General features: G+C 38.2%; 1 protein-coding gene across 6 annotated transcripts in view; it reads left to right on the forward strand.

The window, feature by feature from the left end:
- Window positions 1–1,484: 1,484 nt before the first annotated feature.
- The window catches only part of LOC131161799 (small ribosomal subunit protein uS13c-like), a 28,400-nt gene continuing 7,805 nt past the window's right edge, over window positions 1,485–22,079 (forward strand). The window contains exons 1-4 of one of the 6 annotated variants that reach the window (XM_058117774.1): window positions 1,485–1,753; window positions 2,041–2,265; window positions 2,363–2,534; window positions 2,699–2,869. In XM_058117774.1, the coding sequence (XP_057973757.1) occupies window positions 1,640–1,753; window positions 2,041–2,265; window positions 2,363–2,530 (507 nt within the window). In that variant the 5' untranslated portion in view covers window positions 1,485–1,639 and the 3' untranslated portion in view covers window positions 2,531–2,534; window positions 2,699–2,869. Of the gene's footprint in view, window positions 1,754–2,040; window positions 2,266–2,362; window positions 2,870–3,247; window positions 3,541–22,079 lie in introns of those variants that run through there. The other 5 variants (XM_058117772.1, XM_058117775.1, XM_058117773.1 and 2 more) reach the window with 5 other exon arrangements.

Consider the following 22,079-nt stretch of genomic DNA (forward strand, 5'->3'; position numbering starts at 1 on the left):
TACATACATATATATATATATATATATATATATATGTATTAAAGTTTAGAGGAATGACGCTGTTTTGGGGCGAACAAGCGCATGGTCGCATGCCCACACCGCTACACACCTGGCCCTTTTTTTATTTTAAAATTTTCCTTCTCAAAATGATGTTATTCTAGGGCCTATGTCATGCACTCATGTGCGTGGCCTCATACCTACTAATTAATTAATTATTTTATTATTTAAAAAAAAAAATTTACTGAAATGAAGAACAATAAAAATATGATCAAAGAAAAATACTAAAAAAATTTAAAAATCCAAATAGACTAAGAATAACAAGAAAAAAAGAGAAAAATCTTAAAAGACAAAGTGTTTTTATTATTTTTGTGTAAAAAGCCCAAGAACTTCTTCAATTTTAACAATTTTGAACTATTCCAAATTACATGAATCGTCAAAATCATTAGGAATTGTAGAAAATCCTTGAAATGATAGAAATGGGCAAAGAGAGGGGGAATTAGGGCTTATACTCTCTTGTGGTATAGATACAATGTTTAGGATTAACCCAAATAGAATTCAATACTAACAAGAACTATAATAATTGTATGAGTTGGAAATAAACTTTAGTACATAACTAAAAAAGTGTACGCGCTCTGCATTCAACCATCTAAAGGGTTGAATTTTCCACCCTTGTCAACTCAAACTCGCTGTCTAACCCAAGCCCAAAAGATCAAATTTAAATTCTCACTAGGTATCCAACCATCAACACACTAATTTGACCCAAACTTACTTGGCTCAAGAAAATGAAAAGGGATGTCATGTTTTGATGCAATGAGCATCATTAACCACTTTTGGTACATGTTATTAGAAAATTGTTTGTGATTGAAGTTAAAGCCAATTTAAGCCAAAAAAGTTGTGAGAACATAATACATGGCATAATGTTTTGTTTTAGAATTTTGGAAATACAAAATCCAAATTTAGACAAAAAAAAAAAAAAAAAAAGAGAACTAGGAAAAAGAAATAAAGAAAGAAAAATGTAGCTCAATAACTGTAAAAGCCCATGACTTGAAAGACTAATATGTGCAACCAAATTGGCTTATCTAAAGCGCTTGATTCTTCACCTTGACCAACTAAAATTCAGATATTTTCGCCAGCAAAACTTAACTTTAAAAATTAATTTACATAGTCAACCTTAACAATTCAAACTCGCTAATATTCTTAGTAGACCTAGCATATATCAAGTTGAAAATAACTTTACTAAATTATAAATATAAATTTAAATATAGATGTTATAAATTTTTTATCCCGAGCATATTAAAAATGTATATCATGTCAACGAACTAATTCACCCAACTCAAACTTGAAAGACAAACTTGAATCCTCATTGAATACCTCAAAAATACATTGGCTTGTCCTAAATTTGCTTAGGTGAAAAAATAAATAAATAAAGAGCCAACATGTGAGCATTCAAAGCATTAAATGGTTATTTTGATTTTTTTTTTTTTATAAAAAAATTGCATATGGTATGATAGCCCACAGGCCACAAGCCGTACACCTTATTTTGAAGGATAGAAGAGTCTTTGGATGAGCTAAGGTGCCCAATTGTGTCAGCTCCATCGCTAAATCTCCATCTCTCGTCAAGGCTCTGAAGTGCCAGAAAATGGCTCACGTACTGGCAATGCCCGTGGCTTCTTCACTCTCTGTAATCTGCAATGGAAGAAGCCCTAGCCCCCTCTTGAACTCTGTTGGTTTCTCCACCGCCAGCCCTCCTAAGGTAATTCCCCTGTTCATCTCTTAGAGTCAAATTCTTCACCTCGTTTTTTCCCGAGAAACTGAAGGAAAATGATTGAAAAATATAACTTTGAACTTCATCTTGACCTCGTTTTTGTTCTCAACAGTTCTAGTATGGTTCAGTTCAGTTCAGTTTCGCTTCCCGTTTTATTGGATGTTAAATAGTTGAAAATAATCTGTGATTTAAAATTTTACTTTTTCGATCTTTCCCGCATTTTCTTGGCCACCGGACAGAGCTTAAGGGGGGTTTGGTAATTGTGTTGTATTCAGGTTCGTGGAATAAGCATCAAATGCGTGCGTGTGGGAGGTGTGGAGATTCCCAACAACAAGCGTGTGGAGTATTCTCTACAGTACATCCATGGAATTGGGCGCAGCAGATCACGCCAAGTACTCTGCGACCTCGGTATGCAGAACAAAATCACCAAGGACTTGTCCGAAGAAGAACTCATTTCCCTTAGGGATGAAGTCTCCAAATACATGATCGAAGGGGACCTTGTAACTCTCTCTCTCTCTCTCTCTCTCTCACACACACACACACACACACACACCGATTTTTGTATCTCTCGTAGTAAATTGGTTTTGGGTGTTCCAGCGGCGGTTCAATGCCATGGCTATAAGGAGACTGAAGGAGATACAGTGCTATAGAGGTATTCGCCATATAAAAGGGTTGCCATGTAGAGGACAGCGCACAAAGAACAATTGCCGGACCTTGAAGGGTAAAAGGGTTGCTATCGCGGGAAAGAAGAAGGCCGCTCGATAAATAAGTGGGTTTACTCTCTCTCTCTCTCTCTCTCTCTTTCTCTCTCTTAATTGGTTCAAATGTGATTGGGTTTACATTTGAGTCCTTGTGTAACACAAACTCAAAATCTTCTCTTTATGATTTTTAGATGTGCACTTAGTTTAATTTCTTTATTTGTTCTTCTCTCAGGAACTGAGGGTGTTTTTGAAACATAGAATTGAGGTCATTGATGCCTTGGGTTTGAAATTATGATGTATTGAATATTTGTACAATTCCTTACATTTCCAAATCAACACCCAATTCCATGTTTGTAACCGCAACATGAGTTTGTTGGTATATAGTGTGTTTTCTTTATGCCCAGCTAAATTGTAAATTTTATTTTCAGTTCTTTTACAATGTTGTGGGTTGGTTTTGTTGATATGCTTGTGCACCCACTTGTGTACCATGGTGTACATTTCCATATTTATTCTGTATGTTATTGACGTGAGTATTTGTTTTCCATGGCTCAATATATGGTTCATATTTTACTTGTCACTCTAGAGAAGTATATCCATTATATGTTTATTGCTTCATCTTTTTCAAAACAAATTTCCTTTTACCTCTTAACCCACTCCATTGGCTTATTGTCTATGTATGTGTAATCTTTAATCCTTGCCTTCTTTGATATTCATTTGTGTTTGTTATTTTCATGCTGACATTCTGTTTCCCCTAATTCGAAAACCCTTTGAAGTGCATCAGGTTTTAATATTTGGTCAGTCAAATATCAAATTTCTCTTGCGTAAGCTTGCATTGCGAATAGGAGTTCTTCATGATCCAAAGGATTGTAGGGGTCATCAATATGCAAGTAAAACCATAATTAAATTACGTTTTACGTTTCTCTTTTTAGTCTCGACCCTGGTTGATTTATCATGTATAAGTTCTTGGTGGCTTCCCCCTTTTCTCCGTTGCTGACACTATGAGTGTCCATTTGGGTTCACACATATATCCTTATAGCCATGCAATGTTAGGTCTTGCAAATTATCTTTTGAGCAGTAATCTTGGTGATTTTGCCTTTTCTTTTCTATTTTATCCCTACAAATGTTATTTGGCATAGCTTTCTAATTGTAACCCTTCATCTCCTCCTTTGTGAACTTGCCAGTTATATTTTTAAACACAAACTACACACTTTATTAGAATAATTATTTGAAATTAGGCTTTTTTGATCCATTTATTGTGGGCCTAAGTTTTTAGGGTATAGATTTCTTTGGTCAATTACCAAATATTGACCTTCATGGGGTTTAGATATTGTTGTGAAAAATCTTGGGATTGCACAACGGAATTTAAATGCAGCAAACAATGAAGAACCAAAATGGAACACACACACACACACAGAGTATATCTGAAAGCAATAACAATCTACACAAAGATTTAGGTGGTTCAGCAAAGCCTACATCCACGGGAGCAATCGGCAAAAGTTTTCACTATGAATATCACAAAGTACACAATACAATGATTTTCCACTCTCAGAATATACCCAAAATGTTATATTTTTTAACACCACGGAGGCTTCTCTCCAAACACCTAACCATATTAACGTTCACATTCAAATTTTGAAATCATCCTCGCTGCCCAGAACAAATTAGTCGATGAATTGGGCCAATCAATCGATGAATTTAGACAGAATGTAATTGTTCTGAACTCGGTATCTTTCAATTGACGAATTGGTCCAATTTGTCGATTGATTGCTGCTACTCCATCAACACAAGTGATTTCAACTATGTTTTCTTTCTTGTTTATGCACTCCTTCAAGTATATGAGTTACAAAAACATAACAATCTCCACCTTGGCGAATATATGCCCCTTAGGAGAACTTGAAAACATATCTCATTGCTTCACATTGACCTTGGAATGTTAGGTTGGGTTCGTTTCCCTTCTAGCATTTAAGAGACATGAAGTAAGTTCAAGTAATGCTTGAACTTTTCAGTAGTAACCGGTTTTGTCAAACTGTCTGCTGTACTTTTAGATGTGTGAACCTTCTCGAATACAAGTTCACCTGAAGTAATCAATTCCCACACCTTGTGGAACCTTACATCAATATGCTTGGTTCTAGCATGGTACTCTTGATTTTTCGCTAAGTAAATAGTACTTTGATTGTCACAACGTAGCACAACCCCATTCTGCTGTATACCCAACTCTTTGACTAAACCGGTAAGTCATAAGACTTTCTTTGCAGCTTCGGCAACTGCCATATATTCAAATTTAGTTGTAGACAATGCCACCAGGGATTGTACCATGGACCTCCAACATATAGGTCCTCCTACAAGGCTAAAGACATAACTCGTTGTAGACCTTCTGTCATCTATATTCTCTGAATAATCAGCATCAACAAACCCCACAACTGATGGACTATCCTGGTGCTTGTCGAACATAATGCCATAACTAGAAGTACCCCGTAAGTATATGAAAATCCATTTGATGGCTTCCCTTTGCTCTCTACCCGAATTAGAAAGAAACTTACCACACTCACTGCATGTGCTAAGTCTGGTCTTGTACACACCATGACATTCATTAAACTCCCCACGGCGTTAGCATAGGGGACCTTTGACATGTCCCGGATATCATCATCCGTACTTGGGCATTCTGTAATAGACAATTTAAAATGACTAACTAGAGGTGTACATACCGGTTTAGCATCAGTCATGCTGAACCTTTTCAACACTTTCTCCACATAACCGCCCTGAGATAGCCACAACCTCCCAGCAATTCTGTCTCAGCAAATCTCCATCCGAAGTATTTTTTTGGCTGGATCAAGATTTTTTATGTCAAACTCTTTATAGAACAGATCCTTGAACTGATTTACCTTAGTTAAATCTCTAGCAGCTATTAACGTGTCATTGACATACAACAATAAAAAAATAAGAGAAATCATCAAGCTTATTCACGTACACTCAGCAGTCATACTCACATCTTTTGTGGCCTATCTTGATCATATAGGAATCAAATCTTTTGTACTATTGCCTTGGAGATTGTTTCAACCTATTAAGAGACTTCTTCAACTTGCAAACTAATTGTTTTTTCCCCGATTCACTAAATCCCTCCGGCTGTACCATAAAAATCTGTTCCTCCAAGTCACCATGGAGAAATACCGTCTTTACGTCCATTTGTTCCAAATGCATGTTATAATGAGCTACTAATCCCAATACTACCCTGATGGAAGTGTCGGACCACAGGTGAAAAGATTTCATCATAATCTATTCTCTTTTTCTATGAGTACCCCTTTGCCACTAATCATGCCTTGAATTTCTCTCATTCCCTTTCTGAAATTGTTTCTTTTTTCCTATATACCCATTTGCAACCTATCACCCTCTTCCTATCTGGAAGCTCCTCTAACTCCCAAGTTTGATTCTTATGCAGTGATTCCATTTCCTCAATCACTACACCCATCCACCTACTTTTCTCCTGGCTGTGCACTGCCTCTTAAAATGTGGTTGGATCATTGCAACTGGTAATGAAAGCATAAGATACTAACTCTTTAAACCCATACCTTGGCGGTGGTCTGATAGTGCGTCTGGATCTTCGTATAGGAATATTATCGACTTGCTAGAACTCCCTGCAACCAAAGGATCAAGATCATTGTCGTTGCCCTGAGCTTCTAACTCCACCTGCATAATATGTTCATCTCAACTCCAGTTTTTTGGTTCCTGTTTCTCTTCATCAAATTCTTGATTACTCTTCACCATAATTTTCTCATCGAGAACTACATCCCTACTGATCACCACCTTGTTTGTCATTGGATCCCACAACTTGAACCCCTTTACACCCTTTTGATATCCCAAAAAGATGCAACGTCTAGACTTTGCGTCAAGTTTCGATCTCTCCTCACTAGACACGTGAACATAAGATGGACAACCAAATACCTTCAATTCGGAATAGTCTACTGCATTTCCCGTTCATACCTCTTCTGCCACTTTCCTCTCCAGCGATGCCCTTGTTGATCGGTTTACCAAGAAATAAGTCATACTAACTGTCTCGATCTAAAAGTTCTTCTGTAGCCTTGCATTAAGCCTGAGACATTGAGCTCTTTCAGTTAGAGTTTGGTTAATCCTTTTAGCCACACCATTTTGTTGAGGTGTCCGTCGAATAGGGAAATGTCTTTTAATGCTCTGCTGCTCACAAAACTCCATAAACCTAGAATTAGCATACTCGATGCCATTGTTTGACTTGAGGCATTTGATTCACCTCCCCTTCTGGTTTTCCACTTCAGCTTTCCACAACTTAAACCTGACAAATGTATCAAACTTGTGCCACATGAAGTATATTTAGACTTTCCGTGAGTAGTCGTCAACAAAACTCACAAAGTAAACATGTGCACCTCTTGATGCTCCTCTAACCAGCCCCCAAACATCAGAATGTGAATAGTTGGTTTGAATTTTGCCCTATTTTGTTTCCCAAGGATACAAAACTTGTAAAAATTCAGCTTACATGCTTTCATATGTTTCAAGAGTTTCTTCTTGTAAAGTTATTCCATACCATGTTCACCCATATGCCCAAGCCGCATATGCCACAAAACGGTTTTATCAAAGTCAGTGTCTACAGCTGCAGCTCCACCTACAACAGTAGTTCCCTGCAGTGTATAAATATTTTCATCTAACTTTTGCCCTTTCATCACCGGTAGATTACCTTTCCACACTTTTATAATCTCATTTTCAGATTTGTAATTGAATCCATTACAATCCAAAGTACCAAGTGAGATGAGACTCTTCCGTAGGTCCGGCATGTGTCTTACATTACTCAAGGTTCTCATAGTACCATCAAACATTTTAATTCTAACACTCCAATGCCAATGATTTTATAAGAGACATGATTGTCTATAAGAACTGAACCTGATTTTGCCAACATGTAACCACTCTTTGTTTGGAATCATATGGTAAGAACATGCTGAGTCTAGAATCCATGAGTCCGTGAGGCGATCCGAGCCCGAAGGAACTGAAAGTACATCACCATCATTGCAAACTGATTTTCTTCTTGAACTACATTTGTTGATTTTGAAGTCCCTTAATGCTTTTCAGCATTTTCTTTCTTCCAATCTGGACACTCCGATTTAACGTGCCTCTTTTTACCACACTTATAACATTGGATATCTTTTTTCTTCTTGGATTGAGTTCGCGATTTTGACTCGATCCATTTTTGAATTTTCCTCTCTCACGATCATAGTTACCTTCACTACAAGTCCTTCTCTGTGTGAATTTTCATCGTAGATTTTCAGCCTTTGATGAAATTCCAACAAGGCAGTTGTCACCTCTTCTAAGTTTAGGGTCTCTTTCCCCCATGTAAGAGTGGTAACTAGATTTTCATATGTGTGAGTCGCTGGTAAGGAATTCAGTAACATCAATGTCTTGTCATCCTCTTCAAATTTTACATCAGCACGCATTAAATCACTTATGATTTGATTAAATGCGTTGATGTGTTGATTTAAGATCGAGCCATCAATCATCCTAAGCCAATAAAGACGCTGCTTAAGGAATAATTTGTTAGTAAGGGATTTGGACATGTATCGGCTTTCAAGCTTTTGCCAAACAGCCGCTGGAGAATCTTCCTCCATGACATGATAGAGTACTTCGTTGGCCAAACATAATCATATTGTTGAAACAGCTTTGCCTGTAATTCTTTCCAATTAGCCTCCTCCATACCTTTCGGTTGAACACCATACAAGGCCTTCATCATCTCCCTTGCTGCACAAGCAAATCTTTTACTCTCCTCTGCCACAAACCGAAGTTTCCGATTCCATCAAATTTTACAACATCAAACTTTGCAGATGGAGTGCTCGATGCTATAACAACAATGCTTTGATAACAGTTGTTGTGAAAAATCTCGGGATTGCATAGTGGAATTTAAACGCAGCAAACAATGAAGAACCAAAATGGAACACACACACGCGCACACGCACACACACGGAGTATATTTGAAAGCAATAACAATCTACACAAAGATTTACATGGTTCGGCAAAGCCTACATCCATGGGAGCAATCGGCTCACAAAGTGCACAATACAATACAATACAATGATCTTCCACTCTCGAAATATACCCATAATGGTATATTTATAAACACCATGGAGGCTTCCCTCCAAACACCCAACCGTATTAATGTTCATATTCAAATTTTGAAATCATCCTTGCTGCCCAAAACAAATTAGTCGACGAATTGGGCCAATCAGTCGACAAATTCAGATATAATGTAATTGTTCTGAACACGGTATCTTTCAGTCGACGAATTGGGCCAATTCGTCAACTGATTGCTGCTGCTCCATCAACATAAGTGTTTTCAACTATGTTTTCTTCCTTGTTTATGCACTCCTTCAAGTATATGAGCCACAAAAACGTTGCAGATGTGATAGACCCCTAAAAGATCAGGGCATTAGATCCTTTTGAAGCTAGAAGTTGATATTGTTCCCACTTAGCTTGCTTACACTTTTTCCCACCTTTCTTACAGTGGCAGAATATTAGGGTGATACTGTATATTGGATGTATTCTTGATGACCCCCTGCATTCCATTTACCCTTTTGATCCTTTGGAAAGAACTGATGGCCATGATTGTTATAACCCTAGCTCAAATTCCATGATGCAGGAAATTTGCATGAGATTCATATTCCTTCTGCCTTCCCCTCTTTCCTGTTTTTTTTTTTTTTTTTTGTTCACTGTTCTGCATTTCTCTTGTTTGAATAATGTTTGTAACATTATTTCATCCAAAGAACACACTGATGGACGACCACGAGGGGAGATTTTAGGTACTTATATTATAGCTGTAGTTTTAGAAATTAAAATTTCTATTTTTTTTATGTTTAAAAAATTGTATATACATGTTTTGCTTTTAATGTTTGGGTGTACAAGTACTTTGTTTTTAGGTTTATTGTACACTCAGGATGCAACTCTAAACTTTGAATCAAATTTCCCCCCTCTCTTGTTCTCTCTCCTCCCTGTTCCTCTCTTTTTCTCTTGTCCTTGTATTCTCTCTCCTTTCCCTGTGTTTTTTTCTCTAATCTCCTCTATTTATCTCTCTCGTCTTGGCCAGCGTAAAACATTCATTTTACTTCTGTTGATGGTTATTTAGTCATTTAGAATTATTATTAATTGTTAGAGTTTGGTTTGCAAATTGTGAGTTAGTAAGGGTATTATGGTCATTCATATTGTGCTTGACATATATTATAAATAGAGGAAGAGACCTATCATTGAGTTTAGGTCTTCCGTTTTATCCAATTGTTCAAGGTGGTATCAGAGCATGATTCTGAAACATAAACCCTAAGTGTTACCACCAGCATCAAAACTAAAGCCTAAAACCCAAAATACGCTGCATGTCTATCATCAAGGAAGATTTTTCAGCGATACTATAACCCTAGAATCAGCCAACAACAGCAAAAAGTTAGACCAGTCGTTGGAATTTTCTGGGCGACACTGCCAGTTCGAGAACATCAAATCCACTATAGATTTGTGTAGAAATCCGAGTGTCTTGGATTGATTTAGGGGATATTTACGTTGAGAATTGTCTATTATCGAGAGAGATTATTTTAGGAGATTGTTTCCATCTTTAGCATACCCAATTGTATTATAAGTATAATGTATCAACTTGTACAAATTATTCATTCAAAAATACAGAAAACCTCTTCTGATTTCATGGTATCAGAGCTAGGGTTTCTATAATCGTAGTTAACGATGGAAGAAGGAGCCGTCAATAGCAGAGGGTCGAGCACCTCTGAAGCTCTCGATAGTGAGACTGAAGCCACTTCTACCTTGAATTCGAATGGGCTAGACAACTCGTCCTTCCCACTTTTAGTGGTGAGACTGAATAGAAAGAATTTCCGTGAATGGGCTTAGTCAGTCAAACCCGTGATTGATGGCAAAGGAAAGTTAGTCTACCTTACCGGCGAGAAGAAGAAGCCCGCCTCAATTGACACAATAGCTCTGCAGAAGTGGAAGTCGGAGTACTCCATGGTGACTGCGTGGCTAGTGAACTCCATGAAACCTTCAATCGGCAAAACCTATCTGTTCCTACCGTCGGCGAAGGATGTTTGGGATGGTGTTTGAGAGACATACTTAGACGTTGAGAGCTACTCTCAAATATTTGAGATCAAAACTCGGCTATGGCAGATGCGGCAAGGAGAAAGAGACGTCACATAATACTATAGGAGATGACGAATCTCTGGCAAGAACTCTACCTGAGCATCGAGGAAGAATGAGAATGCCTTGGAGTCAGTGCCCGATACAAGAAAAGACTTGAGAATGAACGAGTCTTTGAATTTTTGACCGAACTCAACCGAGACTTGGACGGCGTGCGAGGGAGGATTCTTGGCCGATGTCCTTAGCCTTCAACTCGGGAAGTTTTCTCGGAGTTGAGGCGAGAGAACTAGCGCAAAGTGATGTTGAAGGAGCCGATTCTGATAAAAAACAATGGGCCCCAAATGTCTGCTCTCATTTCAGGAGGAACTCCTACTGGGACAAGCCAAAAAACGCAGAAGGAAGACCCTAGTGTGAGCACTGCCACAAGTCGGGCCACTCAAAAGATAATTGCTGGGAAATACATGGGAGGCCCACAGATTGGAAGCTGAGACAAAATCCCAAATATCGTGGCTACCAAGCTGTTATTGATAACCTAGCTGAGAAACCACAAGGTGAGAAAAATAATAATTCCACTTCAAGTGGCGCATTCAATCCAAAACAATTGGACCAACTCTATAAAATGTTCTCTACCATTCAAGCATCGGGTCAATCTTCCACACGTATTCCTTTTGGTTCTTTAGCCCACCGAGGTAATTCTTTGACAGCCTTAAAAACCATCTCTCATTACAAATCACCATGGATAATTGATTCTGGTGCCTCTGATCATATGACCGATTCCTATCATATGTTCTCATCCTCTTCACCTTGTGCTGGAAATTTGAAAGTTAAAATTGCAGATGGATCACTCTCATCTGTTGCAGGCAAAAGGAGTATTCAAATCTCTGACTCTATAACTCTAGAACCTATCCTACACGTCCCTAGGCTGTCTTGCAATTTGTTATCCAATAGCCAGTTGGCAAAATATTCCAATTACTCTATTAAATTCGTTTCCTCTCATTGTGTTTTCCAGGACCTATCATTGGGGAAGACGATTGACAGTGCTACGGGGTGTGAGGGACTCTACTACTTTGAGGAGGCGAATATGAGTGAATAATGTCAAACTGCTATTTGTGATTCTGCATGTGTTTATAGGGATAGTGAAATTTTGTTATGGCATTTTAGGGCAGGTCATCCAAATTTTTAATATTTAAGACGTTTATTTCCTTCCATTTATTCAAATAAAACGTCTTCTGATTTTTAGTGTGAGATTTGTGAACTTGCAAAACACCAACGTAATTCCTTTCCAAAATCTACATACAAACCATCCAGACATTTTACTATGATTCACAGTGATTTATGGGGGCCTTCACGCTCTCTTAATTGCACTCACACAAAATGGTTTGTTACTTTTATTGATGATCACACTCTTATTTGTTGGGTTTACCCGTTGAAAGATAAAATTGAAGTTTGTTATATTTTTATCAATTTCCACTCCATGATTCAAACATAATTCCAAACTCATATTCAAATCTTGCGTACTGATTATGGTACGGAATATTTCAATAATATCTTGAGAAATTATCTTCAAGAAAATGGAATCATCCATCAAAGTTCCTGTGTGGATACCCCTCAACAAAATGGGATTGCTGAACGCAAAAATAGGCATATTCTTGAAGTAGCTCGAGCATTGATGTTCACTACAAATATGAAAAAAATATTTTTGGGATGATGTCATTTTAACAGCTACATATCTCATTAATAGAATGCTTAGTCGGGTTCTTTCTTTTGCCACTCCTCTCCAAAAATTCCAAGAATGTTTTCCCAATTCTCGTCTCAACTCCAATCTCTCTCTAACAATTTTTGGGTGTACTACATTTGTATATGTTCATGCTCACAATAGGGATAAATTGGAACCTCGTGCGATTTAGTGCGTTTTTATTGGTTACTCTCTTACTGAGAAAAGCTATAAATGCTATAATCCTGTCACAAAAAAATTGTTTGTTAGTCTTGATGTCACGTTCTTTGAAACCACTCCTTACTTCCAAAAGCCCTCTCTACAAAGGGAGAATTGGAGTGAAGATCGGTTCTTTGATTTCTTTGTTGATGAATTTGTGACATACACTGAGCTTGTCAACACTACTGTCATTACACTATTCCCTGATCTGTCATGTACAAAAGACCACTTCAACTCAGAGGGAGATGCAGAAAAAACAAAATAACAAGGAAATATTTGTTTACTCAAGGAAGCCAAAATCAAAGAACAGGGAGAATGTCATACCTGAGGCACCAAGAGAGTTGGAACTGGCGTTAGCTCCGAGCAACCATGAGTCCACGCCCAATCCCGATCAAGTAATAGATCCAAATGGCCATGAGCTTCCTTCTGATAAGTCTGCACCTGATGACATCAATTTACCCATTGCTCTTAGAAAACAAACTAGCTCATGTACTCTCCATCCCATTTCAAAATTCATGTCTTATAAAACTCTGTCCACAGGGTGTCATGCTTTTACCTCTAACCTTGACAGAATAAAAATTCCAAAGAATATCCAGGAAGCCTTGGAGATTCCTGAACGGAGGGAAGTCGTCATGTAGGAAATGCGGGCCAAGAATGGAACTTGGGATGTTATGAATTTACTGAGAGGGAAGAAGCCAATAGGCTGCAAATGGGTCTTCACTGTGAAATATAGAGTTGATGGGACAGTTGAACGGTATAAAGCCTGTCTTGTTGCAAAAGGGTTTACACAGACCTATGGCATTGACTACACGGAGACGTTTGCATTGGTGGAAAAATGGAATACAACTCTGGTTCTCCTGTCCTTGGTAGCCAACTTGGATTGGCCACTTTAACAACTCGACATTAAAAATGCATTTCTAAATTGCGAGTTAGTAGAAGAAGTCTACATGACAATACTACCAGGTTTCAGTAAGAAAGGTGAAGAAAACAGAGTATGTAAACTCAAGGAGTCCTTGTATGGACTCGAGCAATCTCCTAGAGAATGGTTCGACAAATTTGCGAAGGTGATAAAGAACCAAGGATATCGACAAGGACAATCAGATCACACTGAAAGTGGGAAGAAAACAATTCTGATTGTATATGTTGATGATATAATCCAAACTGGAGATGATACAGTGGAGATGGAAAGATTGAAGGAAGTCTTAGCTGCTGAGTTTGAAGTTAAATACCTGATACAAATGCGGTACTTCTTGGGAATGGAAGTTGCTAGATCAAAAAACGGTATCAGTGTCTCTTAACGAAAGTATATCCTTGATCTCCTAACCGAAACTGACATCCGTGGATGCAAACCTAGTGAAACCCCCATTGAAGCAGTAAAGAGAGTTGAAGACTAGGGAATGTCGGTTGAAAAGGAAAGGTAATTTGCAGTAAGTGTGGTAAGTCAACACATGCATTCACCAAAGGAGATTCGCCTAGAGGCTGTGTACAAGATTCTTAGGTATCTCAAGGGTTCTCCTGGCAAAGGACTCTTCTTCAAGTGTGAAAGCAAGGAAGTAGAAGTTTTTGCAAATGTTGATTGGGTAGGATTAGAGGAAATAGAAGGTCTACCACCGGATATTGCACCTTTGTATGGGGAAATTTGGTGACTTGGAGGAGTAAAAAACATAATGTAGTGGCTCGAAGTAGCGCTGAAGCTGAGTTCAGGGCAGTTGCACAAGGGATATGTGAAGGACTGTGATTACAAAAACTTTTGGAAGAACTACAAATCACGGTGAAATTCCCTATCAAACTCTATTGTGATAACAAAGCAACCATTAGTATCTCTCTCAATCCGGTTCAACATGATAGGACTAAGCATGTAGAAGCGGACTGACACTTTATCAAAGGGTTAACCCGACAGAGTTTTGATGATTTCATTTGCAAGTTGGATATGATCAATATCTATAATCCAACTTGAGGGGGAGTGTAGAAATCCTGAGTGTCTTAGAGTGATTTAGGGGATATTTATGTAGAGAATTGTCTATTATTGAGAGAGATTATTTTAGGAAATTGTTTCCATCTTTAGCATACCTGATTGTATTATAAGTATAATGTATCGGCTTGTACAAATTGTTCATTCAAGAAATACAGAAAACCTATTTTGATTTCAATTTGTCAAAACCAACACCATAGTCACACACAGACACTACCGATCACCCCCCCCCCCCAACTGAAATCCCACCTCTAGGTAGTGTTCTACACGTCCTCATCCGCCAGACAAAAGCTACTAGAACGACCCCACGCACTGGCTCATGAAGCGTCTTTCAGGCATGGTTTTGATTTGAAATGATCATGCAGTGGTCTAATTTTTTGCCCAAAGATCTCACCTTTTTTAGTTGCTTATGTGCGGCACTCAAGGAATGATTGTTTGATGCTTCGTGAAGCATTTTATAAATGGTTATTGAGTTTATTGGGTCTGAAACAGTGGGATTTGCTCTGTGTGTGTGTGTGTGTTTTTTTTTTTTAATTTTTTATTCAATGTTCTAATTCCTTCCATATATCAAAATATCAAGTTGTTGGACATGTGTTTGCTCAAAGATCCAATCTTTGTTGTGACAATGCACTCGTGATAATTCGCTAGTTATTGTTCAGTGTTAGTAACAGTCATTGGTGACTTTCTTGGGGCAGTGGCAGTGCTCACAAGCTGTTTGCTGAGGCTATGGCAGTGTTATATAAGTTGGTGATTTCTCCATAGTAGTTTCTAAAAGTACGATGTAATCCCAAGAGGGAGGTGAATTGGGTATTTAAAATTTATTACGCGGAAGTTTGACTTATGTTAACCATTAACAATTTCAATTACAATCTCAATCACCACACAATCAACTAATCAACGACGCTATATCAATAAGCAATCCTAAGTATATATGAAATTTAAAACACAATCCGAATTTTACCTCAGCAAGTTCAACAATCAACTCTGAATTCCAACAATGAACAAGTATATTCTTAAAACAAGTTTCAATAATTTTAATCAAGTGAGTATCCTTCTTATACTTGAACAATCAAACAACTAAAATAATTTTACCTCAGCCAACCAAATTAAATTCAGAGTTTCAGCAATTAACTGATTTTCAATTGTAAACTTAAACCATACAAAGCAATCACAAACCAATATAATTATTCAAAGAGATCCAAATCCAAACTCAGTATTCAACCTATTTTCCCAATAAATATAAACCATACACAGCAGTTAATAAGTGCAGAAATTAAAGAGAGTTAGGGAAAGAAGATTGAACACACAAATTGTTTACAAGGTTCGGCTTCCTGCCTACGTCCTTGCCCCAAGCAACTTGTTGCGAGGATTTTCTTTCCCACTCTGTTCAATAGGTGGAGCAGCCTCTCTCCGTTGGAAGGTGGAGACCCCTCTCTAGCAAGAACACCCTCTTGCTAGGCAACAACTCTATCCCCGAGTTGTCGGATTGCAAAACAGCAAATCAATTGTTCATACAAGTAAATTACTCTCACAGCAGAGCAGATTTTGTACAATAATAAAATTGCTATGTACTTCTAAACAACAATTTGCAATGAAGCTCACAAAGAGATGGATGGTTTTCAGATGTGTAGTATGAGAATTTCAGAAGAAGAGATTAGAAAAACAATTGGGGCTCAAGAATTTCGCACAACAGCTTTTCAAGAAGAATTCAAAGTATAATCAATGAGTATGCGTGTGTATTTGTTCCCTAATGCGAATATAATAACCCTTACATGGTTTAGAAAGAAATCTTACTATTTTCCCCAAGTTTGGAAACCATATCTTGTAATTTTGGAAAGAAATTAGCGCAACTCGTAAGTTTAAAACACAGACTTCAATCGCTTGAACCATACGTTTAGTTGCCTGAAATATTTAAAATAAGCACTCTAGAATTGACAGTAGCAGTTCAGTCGCTTGACCTTGTTCTGATTTCTTTTTACACTGGTAGTAGCAGTTCAGTCGTCTGAGTAATTTGCCTCAGTCGCCTGAGCACTCTATAACTCAGTGTATTTCCATATTTTTTGATTCCAAAACTTGTTTGTTTTACTTTGAAAAGAATTTGACTTGTAAAAATATTTTCTAGAATTTTAAACAGGTCACTAAGTCCAATACTTATTCCTAAGAGCTTCATAAACAAATTTGAAGTTTAAGAGTACTTACGTGAGACTAAGAATATTAAAATACATGTAAATCCTAAGTCTTCATGTAGTATTGCTTTAACATCGTCCAAGCTTGATCAATACTTCAATGAGCTTGTATTCTTCATGACTTGTAAATTTAAGTTACTCTTTAGTCAATCTTTACCAGGTTTGTCCATTGTGCTTGGGATAAATATAATTCCTAAAATTTAACTTGAAAGCACAATTAGTATCCTTAGTTTGTTATCATAAAAACGAGATTAAGTCTTGTTTTGTCAACAGTTTTAGTGGTTCACTTCTCCAAATATTCTAGTGCTGTGAGTTGCTTTCTTGGAGCTGCGTTGGAGTCTCTTGGTGCTGTGTTAGTCTTGTGCTGATTTATTTGTGACCTGTTCATGGTTGGTCACCTTGTTCGTGGTTGTTCCGATTGTTCCAACAATTAACCTATGGTCATTGGTATGAATTTGTGAATGTTGGGATAGAGTTTGCAAATCCCAAAAATATGGTTCCTTCCTTAGTCACTTGTTTGAGTGAATTGCATACTGTGGCTATATTCAACAAGCTTCTTATAAAATTGCGCCTTTTGCCCAAAAAGGGAATTCTACAATCTGTATGTCATCTGGTATCCTTCCTACTAGCCCTTGGGTTATTGATTCTACTGCCATTGACCATATAACTGGTGCAACCAACTTCTTTTCTGATCTCCAATTTTCTAAAAGTCTACCTCAAGTTACCCTTGCTGATGGGTCCACTATTGCTGTTAAGGGGATAGGAATAGTGAATCCTACTCCTTCCATCTCTCTTTCTTCTGCTTGATATATTCCTAAATCTCCTTGCAATCTCATGTCAGTTAGTAAGCTTACAAAGTCACTAAATTGTTTTGTCACATTCTTTCCTAATTCTATGGTTATTCAGGATCTGAAGACAAGAAAGACAATTGACACATGACGCGAGACTCATGGACTTTACTACTTTGAGTCATCTTCTCCACCCATTGCCTACACAGTTGCAGCTGCACCACTTCAAATCCATTGTCGTCGTGGTCATCCATCCTTGGACAAGTTGAAACAGCTAGTTCCTACATTGAGTTTTGTGTCTAATCTTGAGTGTGAGTCTTGTCAATTTGGCAAGTAGCATCGTGCTCCCTTTGCTTCCCGGGTTGACAAACGAGTGGTTAATCCTTCCATGCAAGTTTGGTCTTTTATTTGGGATCCTAGTTGTGTCATATCAAAGTTGGTGTTTCGGTACTTTGTTACATTTTTTTATGACTACTCTGGGATGACTTGGTTATATTTAATGAAAAAAGATCGTTCTGAGTTGTTTGATATCTTTTGTGCCCTTTGTTCCTAAATAAGGACTCAATTTGATATGCCAGTTAGGATACTTCGTAGTGATAATACTAAAGAGTACTTCAGTACCTAATTCAGTACTTATGACTAGCTCTGGTATGATCCATCAGTCGTCCTGTGCCCACACTCTACAACAAAATGGGGTTCCAGAATGAAAAAAACAAACATATTCTTGAAGTCACTCGTACCTTATTGTATCAAATGAACGTCTCCAAAGTTTTTTGGAGTGATGCTATGCTCACAGCTTGCTTCCTCATCAATAAAATTCCATCCTCTGTTCTTGGCAATAAAATCCCATATTCAGTTTTCTTCCCTATGGCTCCTTTGTTCTCCCTTCCTCCTCGTATATTCGGTTGTGTCCTTTGTTCGTTAGTTAACTCTAGGAATGGATAAGTTGGATCCTCATGCTATCAAATGCATCTTTTTGGGCCATTCCTATACACAAAAAGGACATTGATGTCATAGTTCTACTTTACATCAATTTTTCGTCTCTGCTGATATCACTTTCTTTGAGTCTACATCATATTACTCTGATTCCATGAGTCCAGTTGACCTTATTGAGTCTCTTCCTTTGCCTTGCCATCCAAATCCAAACCTAGTATCTGTGTCCAATACTCCTACGTCTTCATCCAGCTTGAGTCCTTCTCGTCGCTTGGATCATCCCAATTTGTAGGTATACACACGGTGACTCAAGGGGGAAGTGCCTCCTCCACGTTCTACTACTATGTCTCTAGTTCCCATGTAAGATGATCTTATTTCCCATGATGTTGATCCTCCTATAGCTGTTTGAAAAGGTAAACACACTTGTTTCCAACATCCAATCTCTAATTTTTTTGTTATGATTTCTTGTCACCGTATTATTACTATTTTGTTAGTACTTTGTCTTTCGTTGCTCTTCCAAAATCTATTTTTGAAGCCCTATCCCATTCTGGGTGGAGGTCAGCAATGGTTGAAGAGATGCGTGCACTACATGATAATAATACTTTGGTACCTCTTCCTCCTAGTAAGTCTGTGGTGGGTTATCCCTGGGTGTTCAATGTGAAAGTCAATCTTGATGGTTCTATGGCTCGCTTGAAGGTCTGCCTTGTTGCTAAGGGGTATACTCAGGCGTATGGTTTTGGATTATTCAGACACATTCTCCCCGGTCGCTAAACTTGCCTCAATACATTTGTTCATTTCTTTAGCCATAACTTCTCATTGACCTCTACATCAGTTAGATGTGAAGAATGCTTTCCTACATGGTGATCTTCATACTGAGGTATATGTGGGAAAACATGTTTAATGACTTGTATTCTATACGTGTATAGTTAGCTATTTTAGGAAATTTTGTAACAGCCTGTATTCCTAGAATTAGGCTGATTTGGTTAGTTTCCTACTTTGTTAGAATATCCCATAAATCGTGGGATCTGATATAACCTAGTTAATTTTCCTTTTTTTCTATTAGGGTTGATGTATATAGCTAACGTTTTATGTATTATTCAAATGAATGAAGAAAATTCTTCCACAAAGTGTTTCTCAGTTTGTGTCATGGTATCGGAGCCTAAAGCACCTTTCTGGGATTAAAAACCTCTTCACACAAACCTTCATTGTCGAGGCCATACTGCTGCTTCTTTGTACCTTGTTTTACCCGGTTTTTTAGTTCAAAAACAGAGTATTTTTGCGCCTTTTCTGTTCAGCCTTCATTGCTGAAATTTCTTAGAGCAGTTTCCGTTCTTATTTCCACCTTTGCCAGCCTTCGTTGCTGGTGGTTTCCGTTTTGAGTGACCGGCCTTAATCGCGAAGAGATCATTGTTCATGAAGAATGTCAGAGGTTGCGGAGACAATCGCTACAGCACAATTGGAGGAGATTGTTCGATCCCAACAACCCGGGGAATTGCAAAATATCCAGGCAGCATATAGGCTGAATGGAAAAAAGTACCTCAAATGGTCTCAACTTGTCTGCGTCGTGCTGAAGGGAAAGGGAAAGATCAGCCACCTCATGGGTACAAGGCCAAAACCAAGAAATCCTCGTTTTGAAGCATGGGATGAAGGAGATTCCATGATTATTGTGTGGCTGTGGAATTCTATGATTCTTGAGATTAGTGACACGTGTATGTTTTTGGCTATGGCCAAGGATATTTGGGATGTGATTCAATAGACATACTCAAAAGCTAGAGATGCGGCTCAAGTATATAAGGTGAAGGTGAAGATGGTTGCAGCAAAATAAGGGAGTAAATCTATTACTGAATATGCCAACCAATTGAAATCTTTGTGGCAAGAACTTGATCATTATAGAGTGATAAAAACCAAGTATCCTGAAGATGCCGTTGTTCTAAAGAATTTCATTAAGCAAGATAGAGTCTATGGTTTTCTTGTTGGACTAAATCCAAAATTTGATCAAGTGAGGATTCAAATTCTCGGCAAGCAGGAAGTTCCGTGTTTTAAGAGGTGGTGGCACTGATTCGAGGCGAGGAAAGTAGAAGAGGTCTTATGCTTGAACCACAAAACACGGACAGCTCGGCTATGGTGGCTAGTGGTGGCAATAATTCAGTCACAAATGTGGAATGAGCACTAGTTTTTGCAAATGGGAGACCTGATGAGCCAAAGGCCCAGAATCGTGATTACAAGGACAACTTTTGGTGCACTTATTGTAAGAAGGCACGCCATACTCATGAACAGTGTTGGAAACTTCATGGAAAACCTCCAAGCTAAGAATGGGGATAGAAAGGAGAGCAGCCAAGGAAACAATAGTCAAGCTCATGTTGCTGCAATACAACAAAATGAAGTAGCACCACAAGATTTAGGCGGTCTTAACCAAGAAAAGGTCGAGAGGGTGAGATCTCTTATTGGAAATCTAGACAAACCTTCAGGTACTTGCTCATTGGCATATTCAGATGAGTTTCCTACCTTTATTGGATTAAATGTCTCTAGTGAAAGCTTTGCCAACTCCTGGGTCATGGACTCGGGAGCTATTGACCATATGACCCACTCACCGAATGGTTTTTTCACTTATTTGCCATGCCCAAGCAGTAGGAAAATAGCCACAGCTGATGGTTCCTTGACCACTATAGCAGGTGTAGGAGATGTCAAAATAGGCCCATGACTAATTTTAAAAAATGTTCTCCATGTTCCTAGATTATCCACAAACTTGTATCTATTCAAAAACTCACTCAATATTTACGTTAATATTTACGTTGCAATGTGGTTTTCCATCATAGTTATAGTGTAATTCAGGATGAGGATTTGGGGAGGATGATTGGACATGCTAGAGAACGGGATGGACTCTATGTTGGGAATAAACAACAAATTCCCGAAACCTGTGAGAAACAAAATAGAGAAAATAACGCCAAAGAAAAATCAATCACACGCACAAGACAATATTTACGTGGTTCGGCAATTTTTCCTACGTCCACGGAGTTGCAGGGATTTCAATATTATCAGGAAGAAAACACAGAGAGTGCAGCGATACAATGCTCTCCCTCTCTCTCTCTCGCAGGTACAACCACATTAAACCCTAATCACCTGAAAGCAATCCTTTTATATGTTGCGCCTAGGGTTCCGTTCCAAATGGGCTCCAAATTTTCTCGGGGGCATTGTCCTCGGACCCCCATGAGTACGTCTTGTACCGCTTAGTCCATGAGCGCTGTAGCTTGGGCCGTCGCTCCATGGACTAAGCCTTAGGATAGAAATTTCTAATTAAATAGGGGTCGGGTCGGCATCCAAATTAAAACACAACTAGGCTCCGCAAAAGCCCAACACTCTACTACCTCGAAGCACCAAGTCAATCAAGCATTACCAAAGGCAAATTATCTCACTCTTCTGTTACTGAGCATTTTTTGTCCAATAAAGAGAAAGTTTGGTTTCACCATTGCTGACTTGGACATCTGTCATTTAGAGTCATTAAAATTGCTAAACACAAACGTGTATCTTTTCCAGTCAGTAATAAAAGAAATTCTATTCCTTTTTATTTCATTCACAGTGATATTTGGGGTCCTCCTAATATTCCTAATGTTTCTGGGGCACGATGGTTTGTGTCATTCATTGATGATTGTACTCGTGTTACTTGG

The sequence above is a fragment of the Malania oleifera genome, chromosome 8 (genome assembly GCF_029873635.1).
Source record: "Malania oleifera isolate guangnan ecotype guangnan chromosome 8, ASM2987363v1, whole genome shotgun sequence".
NCBI lineage: Eukaryota > Viridiplantae > Streptophyta > Magnoliopsida > Santalales > Ximeniaceae > Malania > Malania oleifera.